This window comes from Scomber scombrus, chromosome 24, assembly GCF_963691925.1.
Source record: "Scomber scombrus chromosome 24, fScoSco1.1, whole genome shotgun sequence".
NCBI classification, from domain to species: Eukaryota; Metazoa; Chordata; class Actinopteri; order Scombriformes; family Scombridae; genus Scomber; species Scomber scombrus.
The window spans coordinates 16,177,331-16,193,992 of record NC_084993.1 but is presented as its reverse complement, the minus strand read 5'-3'; the positions used below and the strand labels follow the sequence as shown (position 1 = coordinate 16,193,992).

Genomic DNA, 16,662 nt, shown 5'->3' with positions numbered 1-16,662 from the left:
AAGTTCTTTGACAAGCCTTGAATGTGTGTGTGACCCTATATCAGGGGTCAGCAATCAGGTTCAATCATGGGCCAGTTTTTTCAGGAACTTTCATTGCAGGGCCGTTAACTGGTGCAGTGGAAATGCAGGCCTATATGTTTTGTTTATGTCGTTTAAATCATTGATAACATTTTTAATGACTATGTGAGGGGGGGAAATGTCATCAAAACACTATTTCTGCTTGAATCCCAATCAGAAAAGAACAATTCTAAGGCTAAAGCTGTGGAATTAGGTTTAGACCAAATTTCATCACCTTTCACTGTTCAAATGGCATGATATAACCATAGTGGCATTATTAAATGTAACAATATGTTACATTATGTTACAATAATTAGAATTAACAGGAGCTTTGTGTTTATTTTGTTATCTACTGGATTTGACCTAAGGGGCCACTATTTCCCTAACACTGTCCTATATTATTCTCAAGAGGCAGTAAATGCAGTGTTTAAAAATGACGCTTTTGATATCTCTCTAAACTTTATCATTACACTAACAATGAAAACAAAGCTTTACATGAGATTCAATATATAAGACACAGCTGCATCGGCTTTAACTACAGTCACAATGGAGACTTTGGGCCCCATCTTGTGGTCGGCGCACAGCGGATGGCGGGCGTGACGCATGTGTCTTTGTTAGTTTCCCCCGGCACAGTTGTCATTTTCTCGCCTTGCGTCCACATTGTCTAAATAGTAAATGCACTTGCACCGGTCTGTGCGCCCATAGGCGTGTTGATCTCAAAATGAGGCGCGGTCAGGTGCGTTGTAGGCGCTTTGCTATTTTGAAGAAGAGGAACGTGATTGCGCTACTGACCAAAAAAAAACATGTCTGAAGTCACTGGAGCATATTTCACTGTTATTTTAAGAGCGTAGTATCAAGATTTGAATAGGAGTGTATAATCTGACTGTTACACAGGCATATCATATTGGTTAGTCATAATATTTATCAGATTCAATTCATTGTAAAAATAACAGATTAAATGATAATAAGCTTTGCCATTGTTTGTGGGGGCGGGGGTGGGGGGGGGTGGGGGGGGGATCAGCACCTTGGAGAGTGCCGCTGCATACAGTCCTAACAACTGTATGAGGGGTTTACATAATAAAAAAACAGTTTTTGAACATTATTTAGCACATATTCTTGAGATGTCATTGATCAGGTTTCCATACTTTCAAGAATTAAAACCCTGCTGAGTACTACTACTGAACAAAATGAATTTAAAGAGAACTAAAACTGCAATTAAAAGATAAACAAATAAAAACAAAACATCACAATGTCTGTGTAGTGTACAGCTGCATGCACGCTGACCTGACGGGAGGAGACGCGAAAATATGCAGCACAGAGTGAGTTGTTAGTGTTTTTGTGGAGAATGGATTTCAGAATCACGTCTGCTTCTGGAGGAAAGACGCTCCGCTGCCACTTAGTTATTTTATCAACAAGAAAAGCATCTGAACATCTGTGGTTAAAACATCTGTATTAATCTGTTAATGAATGCAGGTGATTCTTACAGTGTCTGTTATCCACAGCTGTTTATCCTGTATGACTGATGTGTTGATAAGTCTGTAGCCTCTGAGATGCTGCACAGAGCACAGTGCCATTACACACAGCCGCTCACTGTTTATTAAATCAGCTGATGACACCAGGCTGCTTACAGTATAACTTAACACACCTCTACACTCATCAGACTGGTCAGTTATATAGTAATTCATGTTCTATTCTTGAAACACATTGCTTGACAAATGATTGGTTTAGTGCGTGTTTCGCCCAAACCACACCTATGATTAACGAGGGGACTTAAGTCCAACCCTTTTGGACCATGCGCCTGGCGCATTGACCTTTTTTCCGCCGTTAAAATAGCAAAAGTGGATTTGGATTACAAGTTACATTATAACATCCATGCACAGTATAGGGTAGGTAACGTGGGAAGGGCTCGTCTCTCTCTGTTTGGTTGAGGGAGTACTGTACATGCAAATTTCACTGCAACGCTTCACGGTTATCGTGGCTATAGAGCCTGTTAGCAAATCTTGCATGAAGTAGACTTGCATGATGCTGAACTGTGTATGTATGTGTTTGTGCATATATGTGTAGGTGTATAAAAATAAAAACATTTTTTTACTTCCATTCTTTCCACAGTTTCTTTTCTTCATGAGAAACAGGGAATTGTCACTATAATATTAGCTCTGGTTGTGTGTGTGTTCTTGGTGTGTGTGTCTGTGGATAACACTTTTTTCCTGCTTGCCCTGCCTCCATATGAAATCCTTTTAACCATATTTACACACACACATTCGGAGAGATTACATTTTCACCTACAGGAACCTGTTAGAGCAGCTGTCTGTTGATGCTCTTTAAACGTTCTCTCTCTCCAGGCTGAATGAGAAGCTCATATAGAGAGAAAACAGATTAATTTGTCTCTGTTGACTGATATTACGGATTTGGCTGGTGATATTCCACATATTTCTTATTTGTTAGATTACAAATTTGTTAGATAACAAATAAGACAAATGTAGAATATCAACAGCTTAGTTGCTAAATCAGTCAACAGAGAAAAAAATGTTTTACCATGTGCTGATGCTAACCAATAATGCATTACTCTGTCTGCCCTGTCTGAATTACTTAGCCCTTATTTCACTGGCTCCTACTAAAGAACCAGTAATTTCCTGATACAGCTGGACACTCTGTTTTTAACCAATTTTACCCAAATAGGGAGAAATAGTGCATTTGTTCAGGATTATTTTCAGTAGTGGATGAATCCACATTTGGTGCTCTAGTGAGTATTTCTGGAAGCAGGATGGTGTGTGTTGATTGCGTCAAAATAAACTAGTGATGTATGATTGAGACAGAGCAAACCAATTATAGGTCAGAAAATGCCCTTACTTATCTATACCTGACTAAAAACAGTTTGTAAATGAGTCTTGGACTGAATGAAAATGTAACTTACCAACTAACTAAAAACTTAACTGATGGCGCTTATCCTTCCTGATATCATCATGTAACATGATCAAATATCAGCTAAACATAAACATGAGTTATTTTAGGCTGTGGAACAATGCTGTTGTGAGAAAAGTGTCTGAGTAGTTTCTGCAGTTGGTGAATGTTATGTGTGTGTGCATGTGCGTGTATGTGTGTGTGAGGAGCAACAGAGATAGGAGAAGGAAAGAGAACAGAAAAGAAGCATACACGTGCATACATTGTAATTAGCAATAATTTGAGTTTGTAAAGAAACCTGCAAAAACAAATCCCATTGACTGTTTTTTTATATATTCACTGATATAGAAAATTACACATTATTTTTTATGTTTTTCCATGACAACTAGATGACAGCTTTAAGACCAAAGTAAAACTGCATGGCTCGATAACACAAGGAATCACTGTAAAACATTTTTTTTTTTTTGTGATTTCTGTCTTTAAACCATTTTGTTTTACAGCACTGGCAGTATTATTAGAGGCGTGTAAACATTATGACAGACATGATTACTCCAGTTAACGAAAACACAGGAAGTAGTGTCATGTTGTGACATTAAGTACATTAAACATGTTGTGTAATGTGTATGGTAATTAGCATCAGGGATCTTTTGTACCGTTTTAATAATGAACGGTAGCTGATAATATAAACACGAGTGGGTGCACTGCTCTGACCGCATCACTAATGTTAATTGACCCTTGCTGACAGCCATGAATTTACAAGGCTGTTTGGTTTATAGCCTGGAACTGTATTTACTGTTTCCTGTCATCTCTGTCATTTGTGCTGCTGCGCTAATATAATGTAATATACACATGTGAACATTTAAAAATGTACATACAGAACAGAAATGGGGAATAAATAAAGTACAATGTGAGAATAGGCAGAGTAACACAACTGGCTGATCATAACAGCAGTTCCTTTTGGCTACTGTATGTGTGTGTGTGTGTGCATGCACGTATGTGTGTGTCCCTGTGTTGGCGGGCTGATTTGCAATGCTGAGTGCACTGAGTGGGCGGACGAGGAGGAGAGATGAGACCGAGAGGCAGGGGCAGAGTGAGGGAGAGATGGGTTTAGGAGGAAGATGGAGTCAGAAAAACAGTGGATGGAGAGAAAAATGTAATGCATGTCAGAGCACTCGAGAGTCACACCAATCTACTGTACTTAGACACACGCTCTCTCACACACTCTCACACACACTCTCACACAAACAGTGTAGCAGTTTGCCCACGCAAGGCAAGAGGTGAACATTATTCCTCCCTCTATAATTACTTCTCTCTCTTCTGCTTCTCTCTATCCCTCTGTCTCTCTGACAAACACATTGAAACACACCTACACACCAAACATTTTGTTTTTTAAAATGATTTTTGAGCTGATAGCTTCACATACAGTCAGTTTACACTTTAGCGTCAGGTGAAAAACTGTTAAAGCAGTCATAATCATGATTTCCACAGCTCAGGAAATTTCTATAATAATAGATTAGATATATTTCAGGAAAGAAAACTTAGTCAATTTGTCTAATTCTGTGAGACCTCAGAGGCACGAACCAGTGGCAGACTGTATTTTCATTATAGTAGAGGACTTATTTTGGGCTTATTCACTGATGGTTTTGATGCATACAGAAAGAAAGGCAAAGACAACAGGCTGGAATGCGCAGGACAGCAACGTTTATTACTGTGGTAAATGTTCAGTAATTGGAACCACAGCAGTGTAGCTCTAGCTGCAATTTTGGCAACAACTTTAAAATATTTATGTCAACATGGATGAGAAGTCATCGGAGGGTCTCAGAATCATTATTTTTGAACCTTTTGAATCTATAAAAAGTGTGTTCTTTTTTTTGTGGAAGGAGCCTAGATTTATTTAGAAAAAGATCTCAATGCTGATAGATAGAGGGGGTTATGTGGACAAGGAAGGGTTCACAATTTTTCAAGTGTGTCGTAAAATAACAGCCAGGCGTCCATATGAACAGTAAAGAGGTTTTCCTCTCTGTAATCATTCCTGCTGTTCATACTGACTATTAAAAGATCTCCTTCAAATGTGCTTTCAATGGAAGTGATGGAGGACAAAATCCACAGTGTGTCCACACAATCATTTAAAAGTAGATGTAAAGCTTCTATTCAGCTTCAGCAGTCTGAGTTAGTCATATCAAGTGATATCTGACACATTTACAGTCTTTTTAGTATCAAACTCTCTCTTTGTGTTCTCTGATTTGTGGCTATAAGAAGGATAGGAAACAAAGGTACTTGGGACTGGCTGGAGGAGTATCTTGTAAAAGACAAGAACAAATTGATTTCATTATTGTTATTAATGGCATCATTAAGTTCTCATGTGATGGTATTTTTTAAAATAACTTGCAAAAACTGCTTTAGCATCCTGTCCCACATGTCCCATATGACACAGAATAAACAGCTTGAATAGGGCACAGAGATTCAGTTACAAGATACAAAAGTACTGAGTGTTGTGTCTTTAGTCAGCAGCACAGCCACGCATGTTTATCTCAAGACATAGCTTTGGTTACAGTCCCCTTTAGCCCTGTGACGGACTACATGGCACAGCTAAAGCGGTCTATACTCTGATCCTGAAAAATCATCCTTAGATCTAAAGCTAATCTGGATGTTTTACACTTGACGGACCCCACTCTGCTGAACCAGACTGTATATCCTTTGCACCTGGATAATAATAATAATAATAATAATAATAATAATAATACTACTACTACTACTACTACTACTAATACTACTACTACTACTACTACTACTACTAATAATAATAATAATAATAATAATAATAATAATAATAATAATAATACTAATAAAGATATTTTATTTAAAAGTCCCTTTTAAGACACCCAAGGAAATATGTATAAAAAGAAAATAACAACAATAATAATAATAATTATAAGATAGATCAATACCCACTCACATGCATACACAACAGCACAACACAAGCAATGATGCATGTCCATATAATCGTTCTCACAATAAAAGCACATTTATTAACAGCCTTAAAATTGTGAGGTAGCAGAGAGTATTTTTATAGATTTGTTACAATGGAGAAGGAAAGGCCATCTGAACAGTTGAGTTTTAAGATGTGATTTAAATGAAACAACCAATGTGCTCTGACCCTTATCCTGAGGGAGAGCATTCCAAAGATTAGGACCTGCCACACTGAAATCCCTGTCGCCCATGGTGCAGAGCCTAGAGTAGGGAGTGATTTTTGGAAGTGTTTAGGCTGCTCCCAGTTTCCTCATGTACTGAAAATTCAGAGAGAATTGTAAACACTTTCTGATTCCTCAGCTTGTCCTACTTTAACTACCTTCAAAATGTGTTCCTCCTCCTTCTGCTCAATGCTTTTCTCTACCAGTGCCTTTATCCCTCTCATGCTCATTATTTCAGTGTTATCTAGAAAGGATCCACACTTTCCAGATGAAAAAATGCAAAGAGGATGCATAAATGTTGAGGCTCGTAGTTTGAATATATGAAGGCAGCATGTCTGCCTTATGCTAAAACATAAAGCATAGAAACCAACTGCCATATGGCCACTAAGAGTGAAACTGAATGTTTGCAGTCATTTCATCTCTGCAGTGTCGCCTACTGATACACAGCATGTTCCTTTGAAGAACCTTGCAGGGATTTTAAAGTAAGATTCTCATTTAGGGAAAATATTCACTGAACAAATAAATAGTCACTAGGGAAAAAAACATTTTGTTTAGAAAAAATGATCTTCTGCTGACCTCACCTTGTCCTAGGACAATAAACAGACCATATGGTTATCTTCTATCACCCATTTTGGTGATAGAAGTGGCCTCATGAGGTGGAGTTTTACTACTTTATAATTAGTTAGTTCAGCTCAGTGGTTCCCAGTTCCCATCAGTGGTCCCCTTCCAAAGGGTCGTCAGATAAATCTCAGGGGTCATGAGATGATTAGTCGGAAAGGACAGAAGAAAACAAAGTTCTGATACACAAATCTGTTTTTTCTGGAATTGTTTTCTGGAATTTACATTTATTGAAATGAAACCATGTGAGAAGTTTAGAGTGAAAAATCACTATTTGGTGGAGCTGTTAACAACTCATAGACATCTGAAATGTGAGCCTGACTACACACTGCTTTTTGTAAGACGTCAAAAAAGGTTGGAAACCACTGGTTTCATCTTTAACAATGTGTTGTATTTTAAAAGCTTGTTATATTATCCATTGTGTCAAATCTTCATCTGAAAAGTAACCAAAGCTGTCAAATAAATGTAGTCGAGTGGAAGTATAAAGTAGCATTAAATTGAAATCAAGAGTAAAAGTACCTCAAAATTGTACTTTACAGATACAGTACTTCAGTATATGTACTTAGTTACTTTCAACACCGGAAGCTGTCTGCGGATGAGCTGTTCACTGAGTTTGTTTAGTGACTTTGTTTCCTCTGTGTTTTGCTGTAGTTCCTCCCAGAGGCAGCGAGTGAACAGTGACAGCTGTGCAACTGAAGCTTTAACACACAACACAACACATGTGGCCAGCAAACTCAGCAGGTAAGACTACACACTACGTGGTCTCTCTTAATGAGATCAAGATCATGGTTGTATCTTTCTATTGAAATAATACACATCAAATGTAAAACATGAATAACACCATGGGTGAATTGTCCAGTTGATATGACAGAGCAAAACATGCATTAATGTCATACAAAGGCTAGCTAACAAAGTTTTTCAAGTCTTTCTTAAAACTATAGACAGGTGCCCATATGAACATGTATTTAAAAGTTGATCTAAAGCTAATATAAAGCTTCAGCCGTCTAAATGATTCAAATTACGTACATATCTTCCAATGTTATAGACTTTTTATTCCCTCTTTTTGTTACTATATTTCCACCACAGCTCAACAAAGAAACACTGTCCGAGGAAACAAAGACAAAAAGAGAGAACAATTTTTACCAATAAGATTAACAGTGGAAGACTAATTTCATTCTAATGTTGGTAGAAATTAATATCGGTCTTTTAAAAATCTACAGCCATAATTTAAGTCATAGTTAACATATTTCAAAGGTCAGTGTTCTAAAAACAATAGTGTATTTATTTAAATGTGTTATTACATTGAATGTTATATTTTGTATTGCCTGTACTTCTTGTTTGTCATCATGCTGTCTCTGGTTTGTGTTTTGCAGGGCGGGCTGCATCCATCGTTCCAACACCACAGCTGCTGATTTTAAACCAAGATTGAGGTCAGTACACTAACAAACACATTTATACTGTTATTTAAATGAATGAGACATCAATACATAACAGAACATGAACAATGGAATTATAATTAATTAATTAATTCTGTCACCTCCTAAATGGGCAAGAAACTTATTTCAGTACTCCATGCAGTCTAACACAAAACCAACTATGACCTCAAAATGATTAGGCTGACAAAGATTGAATTGATTACTGGGTTTTTTTTTGGATTGCATTACATTGTACAGATGGTTTCAATAAACTGTGAACTTGAACAACATGAAACAACATTGTTTTTTACTCATGCATTTGATCACAGAAACATATAGGTTCTACTGTATGCACTAAGCCTAAAAGCTAAAAATGCTAAAAAAAACTATAAAAAAAAACTCACTAAAGATATAAGAAGCTGCTTTCTCAGTATGTAGTGATTGCTTCTTTTTTTGCTGACATGGACCAATTAGTTGTCATCACTAACTCCAACTCTGCTTAAGCCACCATATACAAATATGTTAAAGGTGGTGTTAAAGGACAGAATGTGAGAACGCTGCCACAAGAGGTGTGTAGTTTGGTGTGGTTGTTGGTTTGATGTTGACGTGTCACTTTTGTGTTTTTTACTACTACCCCTTTCAGACAGCAGATGTATTATTCTTGTGATATTGTCAGGGCGAGTCAAGTCCTTTGGCTGTGCCACTTTGGTATATACTGGCATCGCCAGACTAATTTGCAAATCCATATTACTCTGGAAACTCAGTTCATTTTTGATTTCCAAGGGGCATTATCAACGGGTGTAGACCAGAATGCCTCTGGATGCAAATGAATAGACCTTTAACCAATCAGAGCAATGAAACATGCAAGTTGGGTAGTGCTTCATCTGTTTGCAAGAAGGAAAAAAATGGTAGTCTGCTCACAAACTTTTTCATATTACAGCTATGTATTTGAAAGAGTAAATAAAACATGAGCTCGGCAGATTCATCTGGTTCCCTACCATGAAATTGGCTCTCCCTGTCTGTGTGGTATTTTGGTGACCAGTGCTGAGCACACAGTGCACAGGTGGGAGGAGAGGCACAATCAGGTGGGAGATTCATTCAATTGATAATATTAAAAGATAAATACACTTTTTAAATTAAACACAAGCAGTAGGTGCATTTAAATTGGAATAAAAGATACATTAAATGCAATTAAAGCACAGACATCAGTAAAGCTGTCTGCATTGATCTATATATTAATATAGATGATTCTTACAGTATCTGTTGTCTACAGCTGCCTGCTGTATGAGAAGTAGCCATCTGAAGGCAGCAGGACAGATATGTTGATAAATCTTCTGCCTCAGATTTAAGAAGTGTTGCGCCAAAGCATGTTGCCAAAGACCTACGACGCTGCACTTGTTGTTTCACATCTCTCTGCTCATAAATACACATACTGGTACTCATTAAAGTGAAGCAGTACCCTGCTCATTAAAACACTATTGCACTAACAAATGGAGTATGTGTAGATTTTGTGTGTGTGTGTGTGTGTGTGTGTGTGTATATATATATATGCATGTTTCCATGGCCTTGCATGATGTCACATCCCATTAGATAAATACATGGTGTTTCCACCATAATATCTCCACAGCGGCTGGCATAGGCCATACTTATTAAAGCAGTTTGCACATATGTCTAGCCCTATTAGCACAGGGAGTGGTCTATACAGTTATAGGAGTGTAGTTTGATTTATCAAATTGGGCCTTGGGCATCCATTGTACCACAGGGGTGTGTCTCACCTCTGTCACGGGGTGTATCACATTTTAGGATAGGTGTGGTGTAGGTGTGGCCTATATTTGTCACTGTCACTAAAGGATCTGAGTCAGCCATGGATGTAAGTCACATGTGCGATCGGGTCTATCATTTTGGACAGCTATGTACGGCAACACCACTTGGACAAACTTTATGTCGTCACTACAGGTTTTGAGTCCATCACTACACTATCTGTCATCAGTACATTTTCTGTGCATTTTTCACAGCATATGAGTTTATACATACAATTTTTTGTTTCATGTAGGAATAGAGTGATTGGCTAATTATCTCTGTAACATTTCAAAAGAACACATCACACTGTCCTTGTATAAAAACAACTACAGGATCTCAGTAAAAAGAGAAAAGTCTGAGTGTTTTATCAAATTAATGACAAAGATGGAAGAAACAAAAGACAGAGCTAAGACAATCATATTCAATACATCACTGAATGAATATAGTTTTCCATTTTGCCAAAGAATTTGAACATGAACCAGACATTTTAATGTAATAACTCATATGCTGTAAAATGATGTCTAAATTCTAACGTTAACAGACTCAAACCCTGTAATGACAACATGTTGTTTGTCCAAGTGGTGTTGCTGTACCTAGCTGCCAAGAATGGTGACATGCACAACCCACATCCATGGTTGACTGAGATCTTGTAGTCACTACTCAGTTTTAGGGGGGGGGGGGGGGGGGGGGGTGTGGTATATCACATCACTGGGGTGTCATGGGGCTGTTACTTTAGGCTTGTTCGTGATGAGCCAGGCCTGTGCACAACCAATCACCAGCAATTGCTGCACAGTGTCTGCTGGTTAATCTCTAATAACATATCATGGTCATTTTTATGAGTTAGTACAGTAAATATATTACACATTTGTTCTTTAATTTAGAAAATAAACATAAGTAGGATGCTAAAAGCTTACATCAAGACCTGTCCCAAAAACTCAAGACAAGATAAACATAACTTGTCTTGATTTCATCAAATAAAACAGTGTTGTGTGGCATTTTGTCAACTTGTTGGTCACAGGTGGGTGGTTTTTCATATCACTTACTTTATTTCTGTTGGAGTAGCACTGCAGCATCTGGGGTGGAGCCACATTACCCAGAATCACCTTGTTACAGCATCTGAGTGGATGGGAATAAACTTTAATCTAACCCTAACCTTGTAACAGTTTGTCCTTCCAGCTGATCCAACCTAGCATTTACTTTAGTAAAACTTTATACCATCAGTATTGAATGTCAGTGTCAAGCAGGATTTGAACAACATTCTCCAATCCTCAACTGACAAGCTCAACCATTACTACTACAATACAGATGTTGCTCTAAGTGACAAACACACTTATGATGACTGACCCTGTGGGTGCGCTCCATTTGACTCCTCGCATCTCTCCCTCATGTCTTGGCCGCTCCCAGTATGGATATGAGGTCAATGGAATTTAGTTCACCAAACAAAACAACAGTACATCTCACTGTATAGACTGCTGGAGATGACACATCTCAACTGTCAGATGTGTAGAGGCCAACTATCAACACTTTTGTGTGCATGTTCTGATGCTCTGCATGTTTATATATTTTATACTATAAATATGTATGTAAAACACTAACTTGAATATAAAATGTTTATGTAATTATTCTGAGTAAGACAAGTCATTATAGAACAGTTTTATTGTACAAATACCACAAAAACATACCACAATGTTGACATTGTAATTTCATCATGATATCATAATAACCATGACTGTCACTCCAAAGTCATTGTTGACATTGATAAACTCCAAGTGTTAAAAGTTCACTAAGCACTGATGTAAATATGCAATGCCCCACATCCACAGTGTGTGTTTTGGGTGTGTACATGATTGTTTATGCTTGATGAGTGATAAGTGTTTTTGTGTGTGTGTTGTTGGAGTGTGTGAGTTATAGATAGGAGTGTTTTTTTAACACTGCAAATGGCTGTAAATGTAGAGTGAAGTGGTAAGCTCTATCTGTGTTGGTCTCTCCGCAGACAGGAAAATAGCCAAATGACGAGTGAAAAAGAGAAAGAGAGAGAACAAGGTAATACACACACACACACACACACACACACACACACACACACACACACACACACACTTCTGGCCCCTACAGGTAGTTTGTAGGACCGGTCTGGTACAGCCTGACGTTTGATTTAAAGATTGATTTAAGTTTCACGTTACACACAGAGCTGAACCTTGTATCTGACAGCTGTGTGTGTCTGTACTGGTAAGAGAGAGAAGCGATACAGCATCTGTGTTTGAGTGTGAGTCTCCAGACAACCTGTTCTCTTCGCTGACACATATTTTCTCAACCTCTGTCTCCTTGTTCTCACTTTGCATGCGGGGAGTTGGATGTGTGGGAGCCTGAGATTTTTTTCCTGTCAACTGCACTGTGGTTTTTATTCTCTTTGGGAACGTGCATGTTTTTACTTCATGAGCTGTGTATCTTTCTTGCTGGTGAGTTTCCTGGCAGGTTTGGATTGGGAACTGAACGCAACCCAGTTCTTGCTGTCAATGATCAAAGTCACACTGGAAACCTTAACCATTCTGCCACAGCTAATACGATGGTCCATGTATTCTCACAGTCTTTATCACTTTAGCTAAGTTAACTGTATCAAATTGACTATTTAGTACACATACACAAATGAACCATCTCCAAAGGATAATTCTAGTTTATTTCAACTTTGGTCTCATTTTTTAGTTTTTTCCCATACTCTGTATATAAAGATGGACGTAGTGAGATGTAACTTCGCCCACTGGTTTGAATTTGAGCTGGTTTGATAGATAGATAGATAGGTAGGTAGGTAGGTAGGTGGATGGATGAATGAATGAATGCTTTATTGATCCCAAATTAGAATCCAGGTATTGCACAGGAACAGTAATACATATCAATACTTGATGAGAGAGAATATGTGTAGTAGTGTTCAGTGTTTCTCTTGCCCAGAGCCCAATACACAATGGGCCTGATTTACTAAGATCCTAAATAGTGGGTACTAAATTGTGTGCACGGTACAATAGATTGCTCGTGCCGTTTGCGTGCATTTTGCAGGTGATCTACTAAGAATAATTGTGTAAATGAAAACAGGTGCAACAGGGTGGAGACAGCAGTATTTATATGAGGGTTTAGTGTCTTTATGGAGAGTTTGGACGAGCAGAAAGCTGCAAGCGCAAAATAAAATGTGATCAGGTTCTAGTGGAAGAGGTTAACTAATATATTGAGTTATAACAAAAACAAATATTACCAGAGAAACCGACATATGGGAGAGTATTTGTGACGAAGTCAATGCTGTTAGTAAAACCAAGAATATATCACTCAAAAATTATTAAAACAGGTGGAAAAACTCTGTCCTGTGTGTATTCTGTCATTGTGCCTCCGTCTCCTCCTCTCCACAGTGACAGAAGTCATCTGTGCCCAGTGCGCAGCCGGTTAATACCTGTCCTTCAAAGGTATTATTTATAGACGCAGTTAGCATCAGAAATAATACCTTCAGGTTTGGTAAATCACAATGCGTGTGCTAAATAACATATTTGCATTTTCTCCTCTCTGTATTTTGCGCACTGAGGTTGAAACGCCCCATATTACATATTCATTACTAAATGAACAGCGCGTACTATCTTGCACAGTTGAAAGACGCAAACCTCAGTGCGCTGCGTTAGTAGATCAGCTTGCACATTTTTTGCGGGTGATGTCAAGTTTGCACACGTTTCTACACACGCAAACCTTTAGTAAATCAGGCCCAATGACTGTAGTTATGCACGTAAAATGGATCAAATACTCCCATGGGCAGTGGAAGTCTCATATGCACCACTACAGAGAAAGCACAAACATGATCGAATCACTTTGTTTTAGGATGCAGATCATTTTATTTTGAAATGCAGCGCTTATTTCACTTGGAATGAGAAAAGAACATATTAGAGAGTTTAGTACTTTGCCTGTTATTTATATAATCTGTGCATAATAGAATGTTACTTTGTATAGTTGTGTAGTTTAATGTTTTTGCTATATATATATATATATATATATATATATATATATATATATTCATTCACATCTCGCATCAAGTGTATTCATTTTCTGTGCATTGAAGTAGCGGCTGGAGGCCAAGCAATTGACCGGTTCTGAATGGCCTCATTTTGAATGGGCACTGCACTAGTATATGTAATGCATGTTACAATGTTGGATGTTCATATTAAAAATGTTCACTGTGTCAAATAATGAGGTAAACGTGTGTAGAAGTAATCCCTGTGAGCAAAAGGCTTCAGACTGCTCTGAACTGTGACTGTTTCTGTTTGTACTGTTGCTGCCTGCATTATTACTAACTGATCCACTCAACAAAGAGCTCCAAATATGTCCATATCTTGTTATTTCAACTGGTTTTAGCGTCACTAACAGAGATCTGCTATTTCAGTGAAGAAACACATTTCACTTCTTGTAAATTATTCACAATAAAGGTCTCTCATTATTTAGTCATTTAAACGCTTTTAATTTGAAGCAGTAAAGCAGGAAATGTTGGGTTTTCATTGGCAGCAACTTAACACAACTCTGCAGCTTCCAGGAGGGGAGCTTTAAAGAGACAGGAGCTAAGAATGCCTCAAGGAGTTTTTGAACTGTGAATCTTAGAAAATTAGAGTTGGAAATTAGCTTTATAGGTCCCCTTTCCCCAGAAACCCAGTTCTACTGGGAGTAATTTTATTACTAAATGAGCAAAAGTCAAAGTTATCCCTAGTATTTATTAAAGGCTGGCAATTTTCTATATTTTTCTCATTTTCAACAAATGTCTTGTGCAGAGCCAAACCAACATTATACTGATCCTATAACAAGTATTATGTGTGTATCCATAGCCTGATACCTCTTGACTTTGTATTAAAGTTAAACATTTTTCAAAGAACTAGTACAATATCAAGAGTTCGTGATATGTAGTATGAAAAGCTGTCTGTCTGTAAATGGAACCAAATTCTGCACATTCGTAATGGCAGGTCACTATCTTAACGCAAATTTTACTCTTTGGAGCCATTTCTAAACAAATTACTGTAACCACGTCTTCATGGACAAATCAACATGTTACCCAGTGCAGTAATATGGTTCATTCTATGGCACATAGATACCATCTAGGCTTTGGATACACACGTAATACTTGTTTGTAGATTATTCATTGTTGGTTTGGCTCTGCACGAGATTTGTTGAAAATATAAAAATGTTATACACAAAACCTACACATATTATAAAAATAATTATCCTATAAGAGTTTAACACTCAAAGCTAACACAAGCAAACCACAACACAGCTGTCAGATTCTGCTTCAAATGCTGTGAAATCCTAGCCTGGCTAACACCAGACCGCGTCTCTATCTCATGTGAGATTGAGGTAGGGTCTGGCGAGGAGCCGTTCATTTCCTTGTATTTGAGGCGGGATCAACGAATGTTGATCAAATGCTTCTGTACGCTACTGGACAAACTTACAGCCAATCATATCAACGATAGACGATGACGTATTCAGAGCCTGTAGGGATCAGCGCGAACACATCCTTTTTATGAAGGAATAAAGACCAATTTGGTCGCACATGCGACCTAATTTCTCAATGGTGCGACTAAAAAAATCTGAGGTCGCACTGGTGCGACCAGCTGTTCGGGAAAAAAAATCTCTGCGACTCTGAAAGTCTCCCTGTGGTTCAACCTTCAACAACAGACACACATCAGGCCAGAGATAGTGAAGGGTGGGACCCCCCTCTGATTGGCCGTGGTCCAGATATTCCTGTGTGTAATGCGTGTGCTGCAGTCAGACAGAGAGAGTGGGTGTAGAGTGCATGTAGCCACGGATGACAAGATGCAGTGTTTCCCCCTGTACATTCAACAGCGGCGCACCGCTGCAAAAATGACTGTGCTTGAAGTAACGTGACGTGCAGGGCTTGAATTTCAGCGTGGGATTGCAGGTGTTGCCCACAATTTAATTGATTCCCGCAAATCCAACACTTATAATGCGGGAAATTCCCGTACACATTTACAGCGATGTATATTAATGTTCAACCAACGTCTGCAGTGGTGCTTACTGAACGACGACTGGCCAGAACCGCTATGTCCGCCTGTCTGACTTCGACCCTGAACACACCTGTAGCTCTCTCTGTACCTCTCGCTAGCATAACACAGACAAGCTAACAGTGATATTAAGTTTAAGGAAACAAACACAGACCGCTGGTTGAAACATAACATCATCTGAGGCAGAACCTGCTTAGAAAAAAACAGCGGAGCCCGAAAAACTAATGCAAACAGCGCCATGTGATGTCAACATTTACAACGTTAATCCTCAAACAGGTAACTGTGACGTTACCATAGTAACACGTTTCAGGCTAACCGGCTCAGAGTATATGAACGGCTCCAACCCAGAACTGTGTCTGTGTGACTATGAATGCAGCGTGTGTGAAGACTGACCTGCGCAACAAACTGCAAGGGGAGCGTTTAGCTACCTGTATGCGTGTCAGCATAAACGCCCCCCCCCCCCTTCTCGCAGTTCAACTATCAGCGAGCCATGGAGCTTTTCTTTGAACACCCAAGAAAAATCAAGTGCTCAAACGCAGGATGTGGCCTATGCCAATAAGGTGGCTTCAATACATTTCTGTGTTAAGCCAATCCATTTTTCCTAGTGTCATGCTTTATAAGGAGTATCTGGTGTCAGCAGACAAC

The 16,662-nt window shown here is 38.5% G+C and overlaps 1 protein-coding gene across 2 annotated transcripts in view; it reads left to right on the top strand.

Moving 5' to 3' along the window:
• The window catches only part of LOC133976396 (diacylglycerol kinase zeta-like), a 103,286-nt gene that overhangs the window by 68,881 nt on the left and 17,743 nt on the right, over nucleotides 1–16,662 (top strand). For both annotated transcript variants that reach the window (XM_062414598.1, XM_062414597.1), the window contains 3 exons: nucleotides 7,419–7,508; nucleotides 8,141–8,197; nucleotides 11,976–12,025. In XM_062414598.1, coding sequence (XP_062270582.1) covers nucleotides 7,419–7,508; nucleotides 8,141–8,197; nucleotides 11,976–12,025 — 197 coding nt within the window. The remainder of the gene's footprint in view (nucleotides 1–7,418; nucleotides 7,509–8,140; nucleotides 8,198–11,975; nucleotides 12,026–16,662) is intronic.